The sequence below is a fragment of the Nelumbo lutea genome, chromosome 3 (genome assembly GCF_056320005.1).
Source record: "Nelumbo lutea isolate HS-2025 chromosome 3, American lotus-T2T, whole genome shotgun sequence".
Lineage (NCBI taxonomy): Eukaryota > Viridiplantae > Streptophyta > Magnoliopsida > Proteales > Nelumbonaceae > Nelumbo > Nelumbo lutea.
The window spans coordinates 26,818,529-26,844,587 of NC_142686.1; the positions used below are offsets into that span (position 1 = coordinate 26,818,529).

General features: G+C 35.4%; 1 protein-coding gene across 1 annotated transcript; it reads right to left on the reverse strand.

The window, feature by feature from the left end:
- Positions 1 to 2,641: 2,641 nt before the first annotated feature.
- Positions 2,642 to 9,170, reverse strand: LOC148863805 (beta-glucosidase 44-like). The gene is made up of 11 exons (XM_088975083.1): positions 8,559 to 9,170; positions 8,091 to 8,175; positions 6,697 to 6,728; positions 6,534 to 6,605; positions 6,130 to 6,217; positions 4,990 to 5,251; positions 4,810 to 4,925; positions 4,481 to 4,698; positions 4,355 to 4,386; positions 3,938 to 4,040; positions 2,642 to 3,103 (listed from the first exon to the last, which is right to left on the reverse strand). Exons 1-11 carry the CDS (start codon positions 8,944 to 8,946, stop codon positions 2,826 to 2,828), a joined length of 1,674 nt encoding a protein of 557 aa, XP_088831209.1. The 5' UTR covers positions 8,947 to 9,170; the 3' UTR covers positions 2,642 to 2,825.
- Positions 9,171 to 26,059: the final 16,889 nt, after the last annotated feature.

The following is a 26,059-nucleotide window of genomic DNA, read 5'->3' on the forward strand; positions in this document are numbered from 1 at the left end:
AATAATGCCATAATTAAATAATACATTAAAAATAAATAAAATATCAACATTCAAAAAAGAAAAAAGAATTGGGTATACCTCTAATATTATATATTTATTATACTAAACAAAAATAATTATTATATGTAAGAAGTAATTTCATTAATGATGAAAATGGAATGTCAAATCTAAAATCAACCCAGAAATGAAATGATGTCATAACCAAATAAGAAAATATTAAATAAAAAAATACAAAGAATCACAAAATAAAAAAAATTAGAAAAAAATTGGGACACTTTTGTTGTTATGTATTTATAAAAATAAAAACATTGGGTACATTTCTAATATTATACATTCAATATATTGAAAAAAATAAGTATTATACATAAGAAATAATTTTATCAATGATGGAAGTGTAATGAAAAATTTAGTGTTGACCAAGAAATCAAACTATTTTTCTTTTTAGGTGGTAGGTTAGTGGTTTGGGTCAAATGGATTGATAAATGATATGATAGTTAGATAATGAATCTTTAAAAATAAAAACAAAGTGTAAGTAATCAAAAGAATAGATAAAAAATTATATTTTAATTATGTCAAAAGAATAGATAAAAAGTGTGATAAGTAAAAACTATTTATATAATATAGATGAAATATATATTTACAATTGATTCGAAAGCAAAACTATTTTTTTATCTAGATGGTGGGTCAATGATTAAACTTTTCAAAGATACTCATGATGTCATAGTTGAATAAAAAAATGTTTAAAAAAAATATAGAACACAAAGAATGAAAAAGTACAGAATTTTGTTGAAAATTTTTGGGAACAATTATAATGTTTTATATTAATCATATTAAATAAAAATATTTGTTAAAATAAAAAATTCATGTTGCCACAATTAAATAATAAAATTCAAAAATAGATAAAATAAAAAGTATATAGAAATTAAAGAAAAAAATTGGGAACATTTTTAACATCATATATTTGACATATTAAACAATTATAAGTATTATAAATAAGAAATGTTTTACCAATATTGGAAATGGAATGTAAAATTTAAAACCAATTGAAAATAAAACCATTTTTCTATATATCCTCTTATTAAATATTATATTTAAGATATATTTTTTATCATTAAATTTTACTAATTAAATCCACAAAATTAATTTTAATAGTGGTGGGTAAGCAATTCAACCATTTGGGGTCAAATGGGTTATTAAATAATAAATAAAATATATAATACAAAAAAATAATAAGAATTGGACATATCTCTAATATTGTATATTCATTATACTAAACAAAAGTAAGTATAAAATGTAAGTAGTATTTTTATTAATGATGAAAATGGAATGCCAAATTTACAATCAACCTAGAGATGAAATGATGTCATAGTCAAATAATAAAATTTTTAAAAATAGAAAATACAAAGAATCACAAAAAATAGAGAAAATTTGGGCACATATCTAATGTTACATTTTTGTAAAAAATAAAATAGTGGGTGCATCTCTAATATTATGTATTCAGTATATTGACCAAAAATAAGTATTAAACATAAGAGATAATTTTATGAATGATGGAAATGTAATACAAAATTTAATGTAATCCTAGAAATCAATCCTTTTCCTTTTTGGGTGGTGGATTAGCGGTTTGGGTCAAAATGTTCAATCAATGATATGATAGTTAAATAATAAATCTTTAAAAAGATTAAAAAAAAAGGTACAAGTAATCAAAATAATATATAAAAAATTATATATTAATTATGTCAAACACAAATTAAGTGTGATAAGTAAAAAATATTTATATAATGTAAATGGAATATATAATTTAAAATTGATCTGAAAGCAAAGTTATTTTCTTATCTTGATGGTGGGTCAAGGACCCCAACTTTCTAATGTTATATATTTGTCATATAAAATAAAATAATTGTTAAAATAAAATTTATTTTTATTTATAACAAATGGAATACAATATTTAATAATAATAATAATAATTGTAATAATTGTAATTTAAAATTTTCACGTGCAATGCACGCACACATTACTACAAGCATCTAAATTTATTTTTAGTCATATTGTTACTTTTGTTAATTTTCAATTTCTATCTGTAAAATTCAAATAATTAATATGAAGAAAAAGTTCATATCGGGCCCATATTGGTTGATAAAGACCCAAAATGACATGATTCAAGAAAATTTCTACACATTCCACACATTAGGTGCTTGGAAAAATATGTATCAACTGATACAACTTGTGAAATTTTGAACCTTGGATATAACTGTTTGGTGGCACATGCATGTTGATTAGAATCTCTTCTTTGTAATATTTTTTGAAGAGTAATATATATTTTCAATTAAAAAATCAAGAAATTTTGATATTTTTTAATGATGAAATGTGAAAATGAATGTATATCCTATATGCCATGAAAAACTAATTGTAACCATAATATAAATCATTCCTAAATGCCATGAATATTCCTATAGAACAGTTATCAATTTTATAGTATAATTTCTTTGGTTTAGTTGAAAAATAGCAACTCTGAATAAACAGAAAGTCTAAGACGTGGGACTACTGACATTATAGGATAATATAACAATAAGAGAATAATATTTATTTCTTCTACTAGAGAGAATAATATTTAGTTCTTCGACTAGAGAGTAACTAAAACGATATATGATGATGAGTATCAATCCTCATTGACATACAGTATCTCAATGATGAGGTAGTAGTATATGTGATCAAAGTTAACCCATACAACATATACCAACTCTATTATTCCACACCAAAAGCACTATTACATTGTAAGACTAGAAGATAGAATAATAAAGAGGAAGAAGGTGGCTAATGCATGCTTAGTGCTTTTTACTGCGAAGTACTTCTCTGAACCAATAGGCAGACATCTTTGGGTACCTCTTAAGGGTTTTGAAATCCACATAGACTATGCCAAATCTTGATGTGTACCGTAATCCCCATTCAAAGTTGTCTAGCAGTAACCATGCAAAATAACCGACCACATTGACTCCATCATCTATTGCCTTCTTGAGTTGAGTTAAATAGCCTCTGTAGTAATGGATTCTTGTAGTGTCATGCAACCCCTTGGGAGTTGTCGTGTTGCCAGGATCATCCATACCTATCATCAAATGAGATTGGGATATGATTCAAACAAGCCTGAAGGACTCAAACATCTACCCACAGTGAGACACAAAAAATGTGAAAGTATCTATTTTATGACAAAAATATGTTCAGTGGGATCAATATTATAAATTAGATTGTCTTGCAAATTCCTATTCTTAATTTCTATCTTCCACAAGAGAAAGCATTGGCTCTGGAGGACATTCCAATCAAATAATACATTTTACTCTTAAATTTTAGGGTTTAAGGTTTAGGGGTTTATATATCAATTTAGGTTTTAGTGTTAGGGTTTAGAATTAAAGATTTAAGGGTTTAAGGTTTGCAAAACCAAAAAAAGTTTTAATTAAGCTTTAAGTGTTGAGGGGTTTAGAGATTTGGGTTTGGAGTTTAAGATTTAAGGGTTTAAGGATTAAGATTTGGGATTTAGGCCTCGTTTGGTTCACAGGAATAGGGGTCTGGAATCGGAATCAAATGGGCTATTTCGATTCCAACTGTTTGGTTGGACAGAATTGAAATTCCATTCCCGTTCCTGCTAGAATGGCATTCTCCCATTTGAGAGAATGGCCATTTCCTATAAAATCTCATTCCTACTTATTCCAATTTTTATTTCCTTTCCTGTTTGAACCAAAAAAAAAAAACTATGGGAATAGACCATTCTCATTCCCATTCCGAAGGATTTTAATTCCAATTCCGATTTCAACTGCAAACCAAATGGACTCTTCCACAAATAGTCCATTTTTCCCAAGCAAATTTGGAAAAATTTTGTATCACACTTGGACCTCCTGGCTGATAATAATATATATACACTAACATGATGCTTCACATATCATACCATTTTCTGCTATGATCACAGTCAGATTCCCATAATGCTCCCTTATATAGATGAGAGCCCTGTACAAACCCCATGGCACATCATAAAGCCAAAAAGAATTTGCCTGCAAGATGCACAGATGATCAAATTAATAGAAAATGATGTGTTTATTAAACCAAAACAAAAAGAAACATGAATCAAGCAATAACCTAATTAAATTAAAAATAAATTAAGATGTTAAAACCACAAACTAAATTAAAAGATGATGGTAATTATATAGGATATTCAGAAGATCATGTGGGCTGCCTTGGAAGATCCAAAACATCAATATATCCAACTAAATTATTAGAACTACAGGATCCTCATTCAAACTTTCAATTCAGTCTGTAGAATTAATAGAGCAACACAAAAGAGAAATTGTAGTTATATTTTAATTACCCTTGGACCAATTGCCAGCCCCCTTTTGAAAACTGCAAGGTTTACACAGAATCATGGATCAGTGAGAGAAGTAATTGTCTCATAGAACAAAAGGGGGGATATTAGTAAGGGAAGAAGAGAAAATACAAGAAATTCCAGCATTCCAGTCATTCTGATAGCGTGGGGTTTGCTTGTTAGTTTGACGCTGGTCATACACGTAGCCTGTACTGTAGTGGTTGAAGCCCAGAAAATCAATTGAACCCTTCACCGTTTTAACCTCTTCTTTTGTGAATTTGGGAAGTCTCTTCCCAACGATATCCTGCATTGTCTTTGGGTACTCACCATATACAATGGGATGAAGAAACCTGCAGTAAAGCCAAAAGAATATCAAACAGTACGTGGCATGCCATAACAAAGTTCCATTCCGGCCGAAACATTATTAAATGATCACCATTTGAGTTATTCAATTCTGTTACCATCCAATGTGGAAGTCCTTTGCTCTTTGGGCTGCATATTGATCAGCTTTTGCTCTGGTAAGTGGTTCATACCAAACTAAATCCAACACAATTCCAATCCTCCCTTTTTGGTGTGCCTACATATAATTATTTCAATCAGATCTACATTATAAATAACAAATGTGGTTCTAATCACCTCACCTGATACTTCTCACGGTATCTCTCAACTGCAGCTGCATGAGACAATAACAGATTATGGGCTACAATGTAAGGTTCTCTTCCAGAATTCCCAGCTGTACAGTTTCCATAAGCTTTGGAACACCTTCCAGACCTTCCAGGAGCCATGACCCCACTATCATACCCAAGAGCAGCAGTCACTTTTGGCTCGTTAATTGTCATCCAATTCTTCACTCTGTCACCAAATGTCTTGAAACGAAATTCCGCATAATTGGCAAAGTCATTCCTGTATGTATGTATTACTTGTGTTAGTTTTTTAATTAAATTTTAATCAACTAAAGCTTTCATTTCAATTCTGATTTTATATTCAATTTGGTACAAGTATTAATTTCAATACACGATAAGCTTAACATCATAATACAGAGAGCAGGAAAGCATTATAGTTGTATCCAACTAAGGACCTGTTTGGTTGGTGGTCGGCATCACGATCCCATGAATAGGAATCAATATATATCACCTATTCCCCCGTCTGTTTGGCTTCGTTCATATGGGATTTGGAATCCCATTGGATAAGATATGCACAACTCCCAAACAGGGTTGTCATTGGATAAAGAGAAATAGGATTTTTTAAGTCACTTGTCCTTGTTTTTTCGGCCAGCTGGAAAGGGGTTCTCATTCCCAAATCCCAAGGGAGGAGGCTGAAATGGCCGTTGGAATGCCATTCCGCAAAGAAGGGAAATTGGAATCCCATTCTACCCCAACCAAACAACTATTCCAATTTTGATTCTAAATCCTTACTCTTGGTTTTTGAACCATCTTTAACCCAGACAATCAGATTTTTCAGCCGGAAACCGGTCAGGATATCAGTTTTTTATTTGATCACCAAATCATTGATTTGGTCAATAACCCTCAACCCAAGTGGTTGAACCATTGACCTGTTCTACCTAGACAACAGTTTTTTTGGCTGGTTTTTTAATTTTTTTTTTTTATTTTTAAATTGCCAACGGGCTGATCCATTCAGACCACGGTCGAACCACTGACCCAGAAACCGGTTGCCAAAGTGGTTCTCGTTCCAGGTCAGCTTTTAAAACATTGCCCCTACCCCCACTAACCATAAATTATGCTTAAATTCCAGACTTTTGTACAGAATATAGATTAAAAAAGACAACTTCACGGCTTAATAATCCATTGTACTTCTGCTGAAGTGCCAAGGGAAGATCAAAGTGATAGAGATTTGCATATGGGGTGAGACCTACAGGTCAAGTAAATGTGTGATAAATTTATTCAGTTAATCAGCTTATGTCTACATGCATGATAATTGATAAGTAAGGATTTATTCAGATTTCAGAGGTGTAGCATCGAAATTGAAAATGGTGGAATACCATCATCAGCTGGCCATTTTACCATTATATTATACCAGAGCCATTTTGCAAGAACCAGATTGAACCAGGCAATTAAATGGTTAAACCATCAATAGTAGTGATACTGATTCCAGAACACAAGTCTGGATCTGGTTTGAGCAACTGGATCATCTGGACTGATGGTCAATATATAGTGCCTTCATCTACCTTTGGCAAGCAAGTAGTCAATCAACCTATTGTAATAAGCAACTCCTTTCCAATCTACTTTGCCTGCTCCATCTACATGACAACACACAAATGAATATAGGAAACCACATCACAATTAAGAAAAGATTCAAACAAGCAAGTTCAATTAAGAAATTATGATTACCTGGGAAAATTTTCAATTTTATGTAATTTTGGCTCCTAATTTAATCAATAAAAGTAAGGGAGTTGTGACAATATAAAACTCTTCTTATATTTTCAACATTGTTTGTCAAGGCAAATCCAACTAATCCGACGCAACCCGGTTCAACATCAGAATCTTGGGTTGGGCTCCGGTTGGATAATCTCAATTCTCAAATCTCAAGCTTAAGCCTTTAAGGTTGATCTGGCTGGGCTTGGTTTGGCCCCGGACTCCATCGGCCCAAACCAAGTTGCATCTCTACTGTAAGAGGCTTGACAGGATATTGGGCCTAATCAGTAATCAGTAATATGTGCTTGCTCAAACACCTACGCCGGCCCTTGGTCCATCATGAACGAGAACAATCTAAAAGCCCATTTCGGTCCATGGAAGCCTGGAAGCAAAATATCTCCAATAAGTTTAACAGGCCCATGTCTAATACTGTTTATGGAATATGGAGGGCCGGGCAGCTTTTGATAATAGGCTTCTTTCCAAGTTGAGAAACCTACCTCTCAATCTGTACCAAGGTTTTTAAAACCGAATCAGACAACGAACTGGTCAGGGTACGGTTCTTGGATTGAATGGTCCGACCATTCAAATCGAACAAATGGCCCATTCTGACAAAAAATTAAAAAAAAAAATTAAAGAATAAAAACTAGCCAAACCATTGAGCGGTTTACTGACCAAATCAATAGTTTTGGGGGAAATAATGGTTCTGGAGTAAAACAGAACCAATCACCTAACCAGTTCCCGATTTTTCCGGTCCGACCATCTGGTCCGGTCTGGTTTTGAAAACCATGATCTGTACTGCCCTATCAGTCATTTACATATATGTACATGTATATTGTATACCTATACTATATAAAAGTAGATATTTGCCTTAATTTTGATGCAAATAATTAAATCCAAATACCAATAAATATATTATTCATGGTTAATACTTACTAGCAGCATGTGCTCTAGTAGTAGTTTTGAAACAAAGATTTTGAAAAATCCAATCAAGCATGGATTACTTGGACAACCAATTCATTAAAGATACTGGAAGTAACACAGACATCATTTTAACACCATCTGTTTACTCCATCGCTTCACAAATCACAATATGTTGCAGCCGCACATCAGGAACATCTCCCATTCTATGTTTTCATTCATGACGAAATCTCCTAAATACATAGCTTCAAGTGCTGTGAGTTGGGGCGTAAATACGATTCTGTGAGAATGAAATCTGGATTCATATATAACTTTAGTAGGCATCTGTTGCTTTTTTTTTTTGACAACTGAAAATGGTTAATGCCTTCCGTTCCTTTCGTGCCTTCCATGCAAGTCATAAAAATATTTGCATATTACGTGTTCTTAATTAATGAAAATTTTGAAAAATCCACAACGAAGATTGATTGATCTTTCTTACCTTATAATGGTGATACTGATCCACGGAAACCTCTCCGTTGGAGTTGTCCACAATAACTCCTGTTTAATCCATTCAAATAAGAAAATGTTAAGGATCAGAAAGGTTAATTCATGGTTTTTAAAAACGAACCGGTGACCGAACCGGTTAGGGGTCCGGTTATTGGTTCAAACGGTCCGATTGTTCGATTCGAATAATTGGTCCGTTTCGACAAAAAATTTTAAAAATTACAAAGTGGTCAAAACCGTTAGAATGGTTAACTGGCCGATTCAGCAGTTTGCTGACCAAAATCAATGACTTTGAGAAAAAAACGGTTTTGAAGAAAAACGGAACCCATCAAGTGACCGATTCCCGGTTTTCCGGTCCGGTTTTAAAAACAGTGGGTTAATTTGGGTTTTGCTTATGACTTAAAAAGTTCATTAATTGAATTGAAATAAAATTTTACCGGGAATCTTGACGAAGGCGTCCCAAATGCTGGGCCCTTTACCATCCTTGTCAGCCATTCCCTCGACTTGGTACGCAGACGTAGCGGCTCCGAACACGAATCCCTTCGGAAAGCTCTCTCTGCTCAGTCCTCCGGTATCAAACCGGATGGTTTCCGGCAATGCATCTGCACCTGTCTCCGATGCACTTACAACATAAAAGATGATAAGGAGAAGATTAATCAAGAAACACAGAAATGACGGAGCTCTCATCGTTGAGCCTCTTCCCTGTGATAAAAAAAAAAGAAATAGTGGGAGGAGGGGAGAGGGGAAGTAGAGGAAGGTTGTCTGGTGGGTCGTCAGTGTGGAACTGTAAGATATGATCCACACAGAGTAAAGAGAGTGAGTCATTTTATAGAGAGAGATGACTGAAGTCGAAGAGCGTTTCTCACACCGACTTCACAGCAAAATTCACATAGGCTCCTCACAGAGCGCGTCCCACTGGTGCCCCGCATGCACATCCAAGCATGTATTGGGAATATCTTACCATGACAAATACGAGATATATTTCTAATGCACCGTTGGATGTACATCTAATCTAGGGCACGCTTTGTGGGCAATTCATCCAAACTCCTCACGGCACAGCACATCCTATCAGTATTAAAACATTGCTTTGAGGTTCGGGTGAGGAGTTGACAATGAATGGTGAACCAATGAAAATAATAACGAGGAAAACGACGATAGACTGACAAAGTTACATTAGATAAATGACAATTGTTCAGGGCCCAAATGTTTTCATTTTGAAATCACCACATTACATCGGGATGAATTATCTCCATTCAATGGCCAAAAAGCATTGGATATGCGAAGATTCGGCACGGTGTAACAGCCCACCAACCCAATGTGAAACACAATTTCAGAGAGGGCGCCTCACAAATTCCCCACAGCATATTCCTTGGGAACATTTTTCATAATCTTAATGTACGCTGAGATATGTATGTAGGGCGTTTGTGAGGCATCCTCTGTGGGGCGTTGATGTGATCTCATGAAACACATGTTTCAAACAAAAGCCGAGCTATGCGACGGCTGAATCGACCAGACATGTTCATTCTTTTTTTCCTATCCTATTTTCTTTTAGAGAATTGTGTGTGATGCATTTTCATCCTCAACAGATTTTTATATTCTAGATATTTTGAATTGAGTGGTTCTACCCATTGTTTTCAAAACTGGATCGGACCGGATGGTCGGACTGGAAAAACCGGGAACCAGTTACCTGATCGGTTCCATTTTCCTCCAAAACCGTTGATTTTGGTCAACAAACCGCTGAACCTGCCAATTAACTGTTCGAACGGTTTTGACCATTTTTCAATTATTTTTTTTTTGTCAAAAAAGGCTGATTGTTCGAGTCAAATAGTCCAATCATTCAAACCGATAACCGGACCACTGACCAATTCGATCACCGATTCATTTTTAAAAACCAGTTTACTTTAACAATAAAAATACATATAGATATGATAAGCAAATAGAGTAACTAGATGTAGTGGTAGACCTGCAACTACTAGATGTAAATCTTTAAACCTTCTTATAATCTATTTCTAGTTTTTTTTTTTTTTTTTGTATATATCCTAAATTATAGGTGATGCAACCAATGGTGTATCAAGTTCGAACTAGGTGATAAAAACAAAAATGAGAGAGAGGGAGAATAGTACTAAGGGAAGTAGACGACAATAGAGTACATGAGATGATAACAAAGGTTATGGGTCCATCTTGCAGACATGGTGAGAGTAAGGTGGACCACCCAGCCTGTGGTGAAACAAGTGTGCTCAGTCTTTTGTATTTTGATCTATCAAAGAGCAAGGGATTCCCCAAATATTTCCACCTACCAAAATGTCATCTGCATTTTGATATGGTTAACTTTATTTTAATAGATATTGATGTATTTTTCATATATATTGAGTTAATGCAATACATTCACTCTTATGATATTTCACATTGGTATCAGAGCAAAAGATTAAAGCATGTCAACTTTATTTGTGTTCGATCTTCAATGGGTGGCCAGCATTTTTGCCACCCGCTGGTTTAACTTCAGCCTTGTTTCCTTTGTTTAATTCAGATAGTTTTATAGCCTCTGGTTTTACTATTGTTTTATTGATAATTTGGTATTGTTGTTTTCATCACATCTTCTCTAGTCATCCGTCCAAGTTATTGTTGCTTCAAAGAAAAATTAAAGCATACAAGTGCGGAGAATGTCTCAATGCACAGCTGTGAAATTAAGGCCGTGAGAAGCACTATCTTGTGAACACTGATTTAATTCCATCTCTATTTTCTCGAAACTATTCCGAGTGGTTCACCTGAACTGCTCTGGGCTATCTATCTTGCCGAAATTCTCTTAGAGCTCTCTCTCTCTCTCTCTATTTTTTAGTATGTACCTGATAATCTCGATTGTCCTGTCGCCTACCATAACCATGTCACTCATCATGGCGTCATTGATTATCAACTGGCATCTGTTCTTGCTACTGCCACAGCGTACTCTCCTACTCTCGTATCTCGCTTTCTCTACCTTGGACCAGCTTGTCTTTAATAACTTGCCCCGACCAATCTCACCCTCCTTTACTGATTTGAGCATGAGAGTATCATCACCGAAGATCACTTCCTGGATTCTCTAATACACTGTCTTGCCTATAGATCTGATCAGTGCACAATTTTATCTTTTTACTCAATGTTTTAAAAAACGACCTGGAAACAGAATAGTTTTAGGCACCGATTTTTGGATCAATGGTCTAATTGTTTGGTTCGAATAGATAACCTGTTCTGACAGTAAAATTAAAAATAATTAAAAATATAAAAAAATGGTCAAAACTATTGAATGAATCGGCAATTCGACTGTCCAGATCAATAGTTTGTTAAATTTTTTAATAGTTTTTTACCAGATTTCAGGTTTTAGATAAAACAGAACCGGTTGCCTCAACAGTTCTCGATCGTCCAAATCTACGACAGTTCAAAAACGTTGCTTTTACTTTGATTTCGTCCAAATTAAAAGGATTATCTACTATATATATCCACTTCAGTTATGACTCGTATCAAACAACATCAGATTAATCTCCTCATTAGATCTTTCACCGCCAAAGATGATCCCTTTGCTCTTACAAGGAACAACTCGTGCTCTAGCTGTGGAAACTAACAATTAATTTTCATTTTTTAGATTCTATTATATGATCAAAATAACCATGTTTCCCGCCGAATTCCCTCAAATGTCTTCAATCTCGTCATTGGGCAAAGGGTCTCTCTGTTCTCTTTCTCTCTGCCTAATTTTATCACAAGCACGACGTAGTGTATATAATGCATTAGTTATGACTCAACTGCCACTAAACTTGCCATTGGGCAATAAATGGCTTACTCTTGCAATGCTTGCATCGTCAGTCGTCACAATCTCAAACTTTGACATCGATTCTTCAATTTCTCTCCAACTTATTCTACCCTCTCAGTCTCAGCTGATCCACCGCCTGCACTGCAGTTGCAGTCTGCAGTCATTTGGGCATCTTCGTATATATCCTGTTCACCGTAACCGTACCATTGCTGCGTGACCACCAGACATTGGCCTACTCTCTTCGATTACCATTTGTAGATTGTCGCTTTCCCACAGTATTTGATGCTTTCATCCAAGTTACATTGATGACTTGAATACACCGGTTCAACCCGAGCATAACAAGTTCTGACCAATGGTTCTCCCTATTTTGACATGCTGCTTGTTGTTGCTCTTCCTATTTAGTCCGTAGGCTCATTTCAAAATAAATAAATAAATAGTATTCTTGTTTTGGCCCAATTATGTATTAGCCCGTTTCGTATTGGCTCCAGAGCCGGCCAATAGAGGCATCTCAGTTGATCCAATGTGGCCTTTTGGCCCATTTTCGGTTAGAACCATGTTGCCCACTTATGTTTTTGATAACCAGCCTTTGAAGGCTTTTATGTTTTAAGAAGTAACAGGATAAGATCCTCTACTACATCGCCATACCATCCTTGGGTTTGCCACTAGATTGGCTTCAGCCCTCACACCTTTTGCACAGTCCCTTCAGCCTTGTATTGGAAATATTTAGAGGTGTAAATCAGGTCATGCCACCCGTAACCCAACATGATATATATTTTTTATATATTTATATAATATTATATAAATTATAATTATATAATAATATATAGTATATACTATATTAATAAAATAAATATTTTTTTTGTTTTATTATACTAATTTATTTAATTATTATATATAAATAATTATATACATAAAATTTATATAAAATTAAAATTTTAAATTTTTTGTCAATTTTTTTAAATAAATAATTTTATCCCGATGCACAGCCCGATCTGGCCCAAGGCTAGACCCACATGCCAGCCTGGCTCGTGGCACAGTACAGCACGACACAGGCTCACATGGGCCTGGGCCATGGGCCGTGCCAGGTCGATCCCCAAATTTTTCATTGGGAGGGTGGCACAGCCCGTAACAGCCCACAGGCAAGGGCCACCTACAGACTGTGCCGTGCTGACCCAACACATCCCACATTACACCTCTAAGAATATTTCAGTACTTGCATGCTTTTTTTCATGAAGAGGTTTTCCTAATATAAGGCTAAAACTAAAAGAGACTGCCAAACGATGTGAGCACTGAAGCGGATTTCGTTTGCCACATTATCATCGCAAAAAGTTAAGAGATTTAATTATATCATAAATCTCCATATGTTTGAGGGGGTGTATTAGGGAATTGTGATAGTATTAGTTGAGTTAGGATTTTATATCATATCATAAATCTCATAAATGTCCAATGAGTTGTTATCTTGAGATAGGGATAAGAAAATAGAGATTAGATAGAGTTAGAAGGAAGAAATACTAGTTAAAGCTCTCTCTTTATCAAGCAAGGAGCCGCTTGATTACCCGATCTTTTGAAGAAGCATACTTGAGAACTAAGGGATTTGTTGTAAGAGTTCCCTGCAATCTGCAAATTTTGGAGTATGCGAGATCCCCAACAGGAAATTTGAAAGTTAGGGATGCCAACAGGGCAAGATTGGGGAGAGTTTTGTAAATTCTAGACTCTATCTATTTTCTTAGACCTCTCAACCTAAATCATAGCAAGTTAGATTTTTTAGAATTCAAATCCTTTTCGCACATGAAAATGCAAAACCCTCTCCAATTCTACCCTTCTTGTATTTAAGGGTGAGGCGGGTCAGATTCAGTTGGACTAGAACCTGCATCTGATTTACTATATATATATATATATATATATAGTAAGTAAAAGAGCATGAACAACATCACAAGTTTCAATTATTTGATTAAACATATTAAAAATGCATAAATTATCAATTATCTTTCACATAAATTTCAAAATATTATTACATTCAACACTAGTATATAGATTCATATGCCTTCCAACAATATGCAGGTCAAGGAGGGTTAGGTTTAACCTAAATCAATATCTTACCTGTACTCATATGGATTGTGAAATCCCAAAACCCGTCCCTGCCTTAAAATTCATTTTTTTAAATAATAATAAAAAAAAAAACCTATCCCATTAGAATGCATACCCACCGGGTAGCGAAGAAATTAGGCTAGGCCTCAATTTTCAGGGGAATGGACTGTAAAGCAATGGACCGCGCAAGTACAAAATAACCATTGTGATCTCTAGCTGCTATTCCTGCCCCAGCCTTGCCATTAGAGACAGCACCGTGGAAATTGGCCTAAATAAAGAAAAAAAAAAAAAGTGTGTGAAATTACAATCCTAAATCCTCATGCACTATTAGAAAGAATAAAAACGTTTGAATGCTAACAGACTGAACAAGATTGATTTGTTGACGGACCGTATGACCCAGTATCGAGTAAGGCAACTACTAGCCTTACATAATAAAAATCAAAACAACAATTTGAGCTCTATCTTGTTTACATAGTTTCCCTTAAATATAACTTTTAATAATTATTAGCGGGGCCAGTGCGTGTTAAACAAAACCCCAGTTGAAGGACCCTTATGTCATTTTTAATTGGGCAAAGTCAAACTGATTCAAACCTGAACATTATTTTTGGATTATGTATTGTTAGATAAGCGTTATTTCAACCCAAATTTTATTAATTTTTCTATTAATATTTATTATCTTTAATTGTGGTTAGATAAATTGTTATTAATTTTTATTCTGCTAAATTAAATTTAGATGAATTTTATTTTCTATTATTTTCTGTTAGATAAGTTTATTTTGATTTTTACTAATTTTTATTAGATACTATTCATTTTCATTTATTTTAAATGGAACCTGATTATTTAAAAATAGGTGCACCATACAAATAATAATTTCAAATTAAATAGCTATTTTAAAACATCCAACGAAATATAGTATTATTTAATAATACGTATTTTAATTTTCCTAATTTATTTTAGTGATACTTTATTTTGACTAACTTCATGTGTTGGTATTATATACTATTAATACCAAGACATTACCCATGCAATGTTTATTAAGCAGAATTAAGGCATAAGGAGTCTTATGACATAATTAATTAGGTCAAGCCAAACGAAATCCATCCAAGCATTATTTTTTTTTGGTTTTATGCATTGTTTGATAAATTTATATTAATTTCATTATTTTTGCTAATTTTTGTCAATATTTATTAATTGTCTAGGCCTGATCACAGAACTTAGGCCCAAGCCTAAACGTTTTCAAGCTGGGTAGGGCTAGGTTGGAAATAATCACCCCTATTTGGTACAAGTCCAATTGAAGCATTAATTTTTAGGTTATGTTTAGCCCATCTAAATGAACTTTAAATTAGTAAAAATTGACTTTAATATCAAAAAAATTTTTATTGTTGTCTATTAATTAATAGTTTAGTTTTTATTTATACAAGTTTGTAATTAATTTTAAAACTTTATTTATATAATTATTTTAAACAGATTTTGAATTAATACAAAACAAGGTTTAAAGTTAGTAACTTTTATTAATTAATTTTATGAACTGTTTTAATTGTAATTATTTTTAAATGGAAGTAGATAGTCTTTAAATAAAAAATAATAATTATAAAGAAAAATATTCTATGGAGAGAGAGAGAGAGAGAGATTCAAAAGAAAACATTACATGGTGCAGATCAGGGATGATCATTTATGATATAGCCCGGCCTGGCCCACAAATTTCGAGGCGTAGGTAGCCATATTTCTATTAGGCTCGGCTCGGCCCGTTCCACAAATTTCGGGGCCTAAGTGGATAAATTTCTATTTAGGCCCGGCCCGTTTTGGCTTGTAAATTTCGAGGCCTGTGTAGCCATGGCAACATTCCGGGGGAACATTTCTCTTGTTCCCAACATTCCCGCAGAACAGAAATGCATTTGGGAAAAAAAGCGAGAAACGGGCCGTTCTGTAATAAGAACAACATCCCAAATTCATGATCTCTAAGAGTGACAAAAACGACAATGTGGGTTGGAACCAGGCCAATCAAGCCTTTAGGCTCGACTTGCCCAACCTAACCCAAAAATTATGTGTATAATATATATAGTATTATATCTTATATATTTGTATAGTATATCTTACGCATGTATATATATTTATTTTTGTAATATTATAGTATCTTATACATACGGTATAATATTTTACTATATATATATATATATATATGTATGTAGTGTGTATGACATGTATATATGGTATAGTGGCTTGTATATATCCATGGATGTTTTACCTAATATATATTAATATATGGTATTATGTATTTATGTAAGCATAATAACTTTTTAAATATATTTTATGTTATTTTCAATATTAAAGTTAAATTAATTAATTTTAATTCATATGGATAAGTATGGATATCTACCCCAGCCCGGCCTTGGACCAAGCCCAAACATGTAATATTAGGCACAGAGTGTGGGTTGGATTGGGCCAGGCTTGTGTGGGCCTTAATGCTTTTGATACCCTATAAAAACCTGGCCTAGCCCTGTTAATGATCGTCTCTACTATAGATGGTGGGAATGTGAGACAGTTTATGAGATGTTTTAGGATTTGTTTCTTTTTTCTTCAAAATTCTTTTTAAACATATAAGGTGGGTCTTAGGGGAAGATAGAGATTTTTTTTGTGTGTGTGTGTGAAAAATCCTTAGATTAAACAGCGGAGAACAACAAACAAAAAAAGAATAACAGAAACTAAAAGAAGAAACAAAACACAGAAAAAAAACTAAGAAAAAACTACAGTAAAGCACCAAACTAAACGGGAGCCAATCCACAAAGAAACGAGGAGCTGAGTCCAGCAACAGCCAGCCTATGGGCTACCACATTTTCCTCTCAAGGGACCCAAACAAACTTCACTGAGCGGCCAGCTCAGAGATTTAAGATATCCTTAACAATAAAAACAATATCTTCGTGGCAATCAACCGTTTTTGTACTGAGGCAGTTTACTATGTGGAGATTAATTATCAAGTTCAAAGATCATGTCAGAAGTGCACTGTTGAACTGCTACTTTCAAAGATAATAACATAAGGGCTTGTGTCAGTGTTTTCAAAGTAGAAGGAATTCCTATCCTTTCAGATAATCCATAAGAAAATAGCTAATTTGCTGCAAGTTTAGAAACCAGCTTCCCATTTTGAGTTATTTCAAAAACCAGTTACTAAACTTTTCATTCTCGTTCACTGTATCGACTCTTAGGCCTCGACCCGAGCCAAACCATACACATCTGGCCTTGTTAAGGCATGGAGGGGGGTTTCTTTCTCAGCACCACATCTTTGACACTTTGCAGAGTTTATGACTTTCTTTTTTCTAAACTATCTCCTACCGGCAGCCCATCATTACAACATCTCCAAATAAAATGTTTTATGTTCGGTTCAATCCGGACCTTCCAAATCATGTTCCAAGCCTCCTTTAGGACAGTAACACCATATGGGGATTGAGGGGTTGATGGTAGAGATTTGCACCTAAGGTTGTATTTGGTTGTGATGCAAATGCAAATATGTACTCTGCATAAATATTTTTTTTCCGGTTCATGAATGCAAAGTGTAACCCGTTTTTTTGTACTCTTTCTATTTGTTTGAAATAGATGCAAAACTTGGACCCCATCATTAAATGCCTTATATTTTTTATCAAACACTATTTATAAGAGAGCACAAGTTTGATTTAAAAAAAAAAGGTATAATAACATGCTCGTCTCACGATACAAAGATGTTAGAAAAACATTTTTGACATCTTAATCATTACTTTTTTGTACGGCAACCAATGCTCGCAAACGTGAACTAGGGTACATAAATACCCTAGTTTGTTGTTTGTATTGCAAACAAACGTAGCCTTAACGACAAACTGATTTTACAATAAACTTACCTGTAGGAATAGAAGCCCAAATAAATTTGTCTTCCCATTCATTGGAGGCTAGTCTGATGTTGTTGATAGAGCTTGTAGTATCTTCAGAGAAGAGTTCATTAACCCTCTCCATATTCCAACATCTCCTTTCAAAGTCAATCAATGAGCTGACTCTATAGTTTTTAGACTCTCTAACAAGGTCCCATTGATTTAAAGTTCTCAAGGTTTGGTACCCAAGGGTCGGACTGGATATTTAGATTAGAACGTACATTAACTTTCCAGCAACCCCCTAACAAAAGAAGCTTTCTAACCTCCTGTAGGATACTTCTTCACCCCCAAGACTGATTTGTTCTTTTCTTTGCATGGAGAAAATGGTCATTGAGGTAATACTTTGCTTTTTAAGTTCTAGCCCACAAATTCTGAGAGAATTCACAAAGCCTCCAGGCAAACTTAGCTAGGAGGGCTAGGTTAAATAGATGAGGATCTCAAACTCGTATACCACCATCACCTTTACTTTTGATGATTTTGCTCCAAGCTATCCAATTCATTTTCTCTTCCACTAAGAATTTTACCACCAGAAGTTACTTTGCGATTTTTGGAGATTTAAACAAATTGTCTTTGGAAGGAGAAAACTAAACATGCAGTAGGCCGAGATAGTAATAACCACTGATTTCAGAAGGATCTCCTTTCCAGCTTGGGAAAGTAAGGAGTCTCTCCAACCTAAGACTTTTCAAGTCACTCTCTCAGATAAAAAGTCAAAAAGAAGACATTTCCTTCTAGGTATTAGAGGTTGAGTTCCAGATAAATGGAAGGCATGCCCACTTTGTTAATGTGAAGGGCTTTTGATTGAGATATTTTAATTCTTGGGTGCAAGTGTTTACTGAAGAATACCTCTTATTTGTCATAGTTGACCTTTTGTCTTGAGGCTTGTTCATAAACTGAGATAACTTGAAAGAGAGAGCCCACTTCATTGAAATTTGTTAAAGAGAAGATGAAATTATCATCTACAAAAAATAAGTGGGAAATCACTGTGCTTTCCTGCAAATTTTAATGCCAGACATCATCTTGTTCTACACCAAATTGTTGAGAAAGGAATAGAACACATCAGAGCAAATTAGAAACAGATAAGGTGAAATGGGGTCTCCTTGTCTTAGTCCCCTTTTTGGATGGATCCTCCTAGAGGGGGAAACATTTATGAGAATCCTGTAAGACATCATTGACACACATTTCATAATCCACCCTACCCATTTTTTCCAAACCCCAATTTTCTCATAGCTTTCTCCAAAAAAGTCCATTCCACTCTGTCATAAGATTTGTTTAAATCCAGTTTAATTGCCATGAAGCCTTTTATTGACCTTGGCATGCTGCATGTAATGGATAATTTCATGGGCCAGGAGGGTATTATTAGAAATTGCTTTCCCCAGAAGGAAGGCACTTTGGTTATTGCAAATAATCCTCCATAATGGGTTTTAGTCTGTTGGCCAAAATTTTCCCTGTAATTTTGTAAACAAAATTACACAAACTAACAAGCCTAAAATGTGTGGGGGACTTCGGATGTTTCACCTTAGGGATAGGACTATGAAGGTTTGATTTTGTTTCTAGTTTAACAAACCATCAGGGAAAAAGGAAGACACTTCTTGTATTACATCCTTCTTGACAATTTCCTAATATTTTTGAAAAAAAAAAAAGGTTGGGATAGCCATATGGACCCGGGGCTTGCCTAGGTGCCATCTGGAAGATAATAGCTTCAATTTCTTCCACAATGATAGGTTTTCGGAGATTTTCAGAGTCCTCTGCTGTCAATTTTGGTTGGATGGAGTTTAGGGCTAAGTATACCTGAGAAGGACAGGAGGAGGAGTAGATCATCTCCTACCACCCACTCCCTTGATATATCCCTTATTTTTAGAATCTTATTTTTTTATCTCCTATAGAAAAATCTTGTGTTCTTGTCCCCCAACTTTAGCAAATCGGCTCTTGATTTTTGGGCCCACAATATTTCTTCTCTTCTTCAAAAAGTTTAATTCTTTGAGCATCAAAGTTTGAGCCTCTCTTTTCTCTTTCCCCCATTAATTTCACTTTTTACTCTCTTTATATTCTAGTGAACTTTAACAAAGTCCTCCTTGTTCCATTTGAGAAGAACTTGCTTCAGATTTTCACATTTTAAATAACATCCTTCCTTGAATTATTAGATGGAGATGCTCCCCAAGACTGTTTGATTTTATCTACACACTTTCGTGGGACATCCACATTTCTTCAAAATGGTAGGGTCTCCTCTTTTTCTTTCCCATAAGCTGCAGATTTAGGCAAATGGCCAAATGGTCCGAGTGGGAAGCACATAAAGAAAAGACTTTGGCATACGGGAGTATTTCCTGCCACTCTATATTGTTGAAGCCTCTATCCAACTTCGTTTTCACATTTTCATAACCACTTCTGTTATTTGACTAGCTAAATTTAGCTCAAAAAAAGGAATTTCAGGTAGGCTACAATCCCTAAGAAACTTTCGATTTTTCCTTATATAGCTCCAACTATATTTTTCCCTTTCCTTGTCATCAAAATGAAATGCCATATTGAAGTCTCCTGTGCATCACATCACCAAGGACCTGCAATTCGGTCTGCTAGCCTTACTAGTTTCTCCATAAAATCCAACCTTTTTGTTTTTGTTGGTTCTCCATAAATGAAAGAGCACCACCAATTCAACCTCATTTCTCCGCTAATCCTAGCATGTATAACATTTTTATCAACCATTTCTAATTTTAGGTCAACATTGGAATCCCAAAACAATGCAAGTCCACCTAAGAGCCCAATTGCATCCACTTGAGCCCTAGAAAATTATATTTTATATAGCAAGACTCGAACCTAGTATCGGGTAACGACTTTGGGCTTGTTTGCTTAGGACCCAAACCGGCTTTGCCTAAAAGAGTAACTAGACAAAAAAGGAATAAGCCAAAACTATCAATAGCAAACAAACCCTAATTCCTCAGAGGAAAAGGGGGGAGAACTTGTGAAGAAGGCTTGTGCCGAGGATAGAGAAATTGAACCCGAGGTCCTCAGATGCTTCAATGAGAACATAGAAGAAATCCACAGAAGAGAGGCGATCAGTTCTGAAAGAAGCCAATCTCGCCACATGGAGGTACTTCGCTCTTCTCTAACCTTTAATCTCAAATGCTTTGGTTATGCTTCGCCAGTAATGGAGTTCGAGAGCAACTCTAGCTCAAATGTCCAGACATCAACTTTTTTTATTTTCTCTGCAAAAATTGTCTACTTTTAGCAAAAGAAAAAAAAAATGTCGTGGGGAGGGATTTAATTCAGAAAGAAAAGAAAAAAAAAAAAAGTAAGCTAACCCATGTCTCTATTATGAGTCCTGTTGATTGTGATGTCTCAATTTTCGATCACGGTGTGTTCATTAAAAATGCTAAGGATCAACCAATTGTAAATTATCTTCCAATTGGTCAATGTTTTAAATCTTGTCAATTAGTGACCCGGAATGAGAAGATGAGCATTCTCATTACAAGAAATCAATCTTGGCGACTCGATAACACAAAATTTGAAGGAAGAACTATCAAGGGTTGGGGTTCCCCAAGACAGTTCATAAAACAAGAGTCCCCAAAAATTGAAAAACCAGATATTATCTTTCTGTGGGACTAAATGTTCTTTGATAACATGTAGAAAGATGGTTTGAGAAATAAAGGTCTAGGTGAAGGAAATAAGTTAAGAGAAATTTTAGCAAATGAGATATTTAATATTTTAAGAGTGACATTGTGATGGGATCATTAATAAGAGAATTGAGAGAAGAAAATCAAAAGAGAAATTTTGATTATCGAATTGAGCAAGGTGAGGCCAGCAGCTGACCTGGCTCCAATTTAACTAAAAAGTATGCATTACATTTTTTTTGGAAAAAAATATACATGGCCTTTCTGGTTTTCCCTGCCTTTTCTTTGAAACCATAGCCTTAATTTTATGTTTGGGAAGGGCCTAGTGCCACTTTAGCCCTTGAACTTTAAAATACAAAAGTTCAGTACTCAACTTTCAAAACATGTCAATCTGGTGCCTATCATTAACCAATTAGACCATCTGTTCATGGGCCAGGTAGCCTGATGGCCCGGCCCGCACCCCAGTCGGGCTTGGTCATGTAATTAGGCCCGTGGGCCTAACATAGTAAGCCCGATTGTGTTTTGGGTCGGGCTCGGGATTTGTCAAAAAAACCTGGCCTGGCCCAACTCAGCATTATATATTTTATAAAATGCATAATATGTATTATATATATTATATGAAATATATAAATAATATAATATTTATTAAAATATATATTTATAATTTAATATATACTTTCTCTCTCTCTCTCTCTCTCTCTCTCTCTCTCTCCAGCCGCTAACAGTATGGGCTAAATTTCGGGCTCGAGCTTCAGGCTTTTTATGAGGGCTGGGCTCAGGCCCAATTTGTAGGCTCGATGGTCGGGCCGGGTTCGGGCTCGGGCCTTAGAAAATTCTATTAATATAGAGTGAAAGCCCGGGCCGACCCCAGCCCGGCCCGGCCCATGAACAGGTTTATAACCAATTGTTAATCAGCCCTTAAGTGGCATTTGAAAAGACAAATATCTTTCAAGTGTCCTCTAATTTTTTTCTTAACCATCCAAATATTGACAAAAATGAACAATCCCAAATTTATAAAAGAAAAAAGAATTTAAAACTATTCATTTTTTATCAACATTTGAATGATTAATAAAAAAATTAGATGGCATTCAAAAGTCAAAATATCTTTTTAAATGTCACTTAACGGCTTAACGATAGATACTGAATTGTCTATTTTAAAGTTTGAGAACCAAAAGTGGCACTAGGCCCAATACCAATCTCTCACATCTTTTCTCGGTTCGTTTGCGGTTCGCCACTGAATCTTTGGTTCACGGATGGGGCGAGCCACATCACAAATGGACGAGCTAAAGTTTTTGAGCAGCCAAACAAACCCTGAAGAGAGAAGAAAAAAAAAAGAAAAATTTAGTATAATATTATCATTTCTGTTACCGACCGTATGGCCAGAGTTGCAAAGTTGCAGGTTGGCAGTAATGATGGGATCCACACACAGAGACGACCTTACCCTCGTGTCTTTGCGTGTTGCTTCCCAACCAAATTACCCCCAAAATCGCCAAGTCTAATCCTCTCTCTCTCGTCCGACTCTTTTGACCTTCTTCCTTCTCTCTCTCTCTCCACTCCCTTTGTCTTCACTCTTCACTCTTCACCTCCAAGCCTGCAAGCCAAGACAAAAAGGACCCAACTGCAGTAAACGGCATTGAATTCTTTTATGGTTAAATTCTTTTGAGGTCGTCAGATCAGAATAACTTTACAGATGATACCCCACCCTTTTGTGCCTTTAACACGACATGTTGCTTCGGGAAGTGTGAAATATAAAAAACCAAGGGAGAGAGAGGGAGAGCTGACTTTTCAAAACCGGAAAGTGGAAAGTAGAAAGTGGAAATTATCGTCGTGCCTGGTAACAGACCCGACTGCCATTATCGTGCTCCGGCTCCCCGGGTAAAAAGGTGGGCCCCACATCTCAGTAATTCACGGGACACACGCACGAAAACACATTGGTCCATTTACTCATCTCAGCTACTCTCTGTACTCTACTCCACCTACCCTTCCCATTTCCGATATTTCCTTCTGCAATCGTGCACTGCGTCTCGCTCCTTGTTCTCAGTTCTCACCTCAATTTCTCGTTTCACCTTCTCTTTTGCTCTTAACCTCCTGTTGTTGGGCTTCAGCCACTGCTTCGCCCAGACCACTTAGACCATCTAAAGGTTCAATTCTGATCGGGTCAGGTCGGGTCGATGTCAATCTTAATTCAATCCGCAAGTTGTTGAACCCTCAACGCTAATCCTGATTCAACCCCAAAGTTTTTGGGTTATATTGAGCTTGGAATTTTTTTGTGGTATTAATCATTCTATACAACACCACATCAATAACTCTTTTACATATGATAATAGTGGGATTAATAGAGCATCAATTGAAGTTGAACTACCCCTCAGTTTGGATTGCCCTAATGTCACTACTTTTGCCAATTTTTCTTATTCTATAGATTAGGTTGATTTTAATTATGTATTTAGTTTTATGGGCGTTTATTAAATAAGTATTTGTATTTGATTTGGCATTAAAACTGAGAAAAGTGATTGCTAAATCGCTTATTAACAATTGAGCGTTATATCAGTATAATAATGAATAAACGTGGGAAGTGTTAAAATGAAGATTCCCCCAACAGTTGATATACACATAAATCAAGACCAATTTTTATCAATACCAATGCATATGGGATAAATGTTGGTGTAGTGATGACATGGCACCGTTTACATATGAAGTTAAATTGTATTTTGGGTTGACTAAAGCACTAATTATGAGCCCAAATTTCATTCAGTCTAACATGCATCAAGCTGATTCTCCCACTTTAAATAACTTATTAAAACATTAATGCAAGGACACATGTAGAAGTAAAGAGTATAGTTATAATTTAATTTTTATGATCAAGGCAAGTATCCCTTTTATGTAACATACAGATATATAGATAGAGATATCTAATATTTTCTGGTGATTCCTCCAAAATTCAACACCAACCCTAAATTTTTACCCAAAACAAAAAAAAAAAAAAAAAAAAAAAGAAACAATCCCAAAATTGGGTTGGTTGGGTCTAACCCTTGACAAGACCGGGAGATGAATTGGATCAACCCACTAATAAGAGCCCTGAATGGGGAATGAGCCCCCAATGAATGTTGCTTTTGAGGCATTAACATCTTTGTCATCTAGATTTTTTGATTTATATAACAATAACGTGGAACAAGATGATGGAATAAAACAAATCTGTACATTTAATGCAATAACAATAAAGGGGATCTTTGGCATCAAGGAGTTGTAATTTTGTTTGGGGTCCACCTCAGTGCCATGTCTACATTTCAAGTAAAACACAAGCAAAACGCGTTTGATTAGACTGTTTGAGGTTATAAATGGCCATACCTTCACAATACAAGACATAGGGTGCAAATGACCAAATAGCATCACGATCCGATCCTATTTGGTCGAATACTCCTATCCGATTCGATATACATATTATTTATTTATAAATATAAATATAATATATATGTTATTTGTTTATTTATAAATATATTATATTATATTTTTATAAATTTATTATATTATTTATTTTTTTATAAAAACTGTGTATATATACAATAAAAATTGATGGAGCGCAATCCGGTCGGTCTTAGCTGTCAACGATTTCGCCTCTGATTGGAGCAACGGGGAGCCTGAAACGGAGAAGATGAGGGAATTTTGGGGGGAACCCGGTTAGATAACTCCGAAGCTCAAGTTAATATTCTCTCAAAGGCGAAGTAAAAGACCAGATGGCGCAAAGTTCACATACATTGTTGTTGGGGGTAGGGGGCCTTTTATAACCATTTCGCGTACTCACTCCAAAGCCCCTGTCAGGTCGAGTATGATTACCTTTGATTCTGCCAGTTCGGGTGTCGTCCTTTCTCCTAGGACAGAACCACCACTGCTCCTTGTTGGAACTGTCTCTCTAACTGGAGATGGCGGTGGTAGGTGGCCGTTTGGAGTGCGGCCGTCAAGCGTCAGATCCCAAGTCAGTTAGGTGCGCCACCCCTGGGTACGAACTTCCTCGGTGTCAGGCATGGTACAATTTGTTCGGTTTGGCGTCCTGGAGGCGATGTACTGGAGTGGTGAGCGAGGTGAAGTCTTGAGTTCGGAGGTATATCATGTATTGCTATAGTGCAAACTAGTTCGGCGAGATGTGTCTCGAACTGCTATAAGGCAGGCCAGTTCGGTGAGGTGTGTCTCGAACTGCAGGCGGGCCAGTTCGGTGAGGTGTGTCCCGAACTGCTACATGGCAGGCCAGTTCGGGTTACTGTCAGTGGCTTGGGGCCCAAGGGGGGAGTTCGGACTGCTGGTAGGGGAGTTCGATCCATTGGTTTCTCCCTTTGGTGCTTGCGCCTTAGGCATGCTTTTGTGTCGAGTTGTTGCCTTTGCTACGTGTTGCGTAACTATGAGGTTGGGGCAAATCTTCCTTCATAAAAAATAATTAAAAAATATTTTTATTTTATTTAAATTAATATATTTCATTTTTTTAATAATTTATTAATTTTTAAAGAAAACAAGTTGGATCAGATCAGATCTAAAGATCCAACTTACTAATAGGATTGGAATTCAAATTGAATCCTATTAAATCC